Below are 681 nucleotides of genomic sequence, written 5' to 3' on the forward strand. Positions count from 1 at the left end.
ATTCTCATTTATATGTAATAAAATTTTATTTTATTTTTAATTCACATAATTTATTTATTTTAATTTATTAACAAATTAATCAAATTGTTAATTAATATTATAATTAACAACTAATAGATATCTTTAACTAGCCCCGTGGGGGGGATAAACTTGTCCCCTTGCATGGCCGCAAGCTAGTTAATTAACCAAACTTTTCATTATTTGGTTATCACGGTTATGTTGAGTTATCTTAAATATTAATCTTACCCCCATTACCAGTTAAAGTATTACTTTTAAAAAGACTAACTATAAAATAACCTTCTCCAGACACAAAAATTGAAAGTCAATTAGGATCCTTTATAGTTCGGTCTATTATATTTGGTCTAGCTACTTTTTTAATATCAGGAAATATCTTTGTAAGTTTATTAAATAGCCCATTATTAATAAAGGCTTTTATATAAACTATTAACCCTTTTTCAGTAATATGGTCTTTATTGTTTATATTATTTATAACCTGTTTTCAAAAATAAAAATCAACTTTGTGTTAACAAAGGTTAATTATTAAAATGATTAATTAAAATATATAAATCTTTAATACAAGTAACTCTATATTGAAATATATCTTTTCCTTGTTATGATATATTACCTATTGCTTTAAAATACACTTATCCCGAATAATTATTTTTTTTTTATTATTAAATA

General features: G+C 22.5%; 1 protein-coding gene across 1 annotated transcript; it reads right to left on the reverse strand.

The window, feature by feature from the left end:
• Nucleotides 1-322: 322 nt before the first annotated feature.
• Nucleotides 323-487, reverse strand: ASPBRDRAFT_139982 (uncharacterized protein; the record flags this gene model as incomplete). Its single annotated transcript, XM_067619159.1, has 1 exon — nucleotides 323-487. A coding segment is annotated over one exon (165 nt), but the record flags the coding sequence as incomplete, so codon positions are not given.
• Nucleotides 488-681: the final 194 nt, after the last annotated feature.

Source organism: Aspergillus brasiliensis (genome assembly GCF_001889945.1).
Source record: "Aspergillus brasiliensis CBS 101740 unplaced genomic scaffold ASPBRscaffold_98, whole genome shotgun sequence".
Lineage (NCBI taxonomy): Eukaryota > Fungi > Ascomycota > Eurotiomycetes > Eurotiales > Aspergillaceae > Aspergillus > Aspergillus brasiliensis.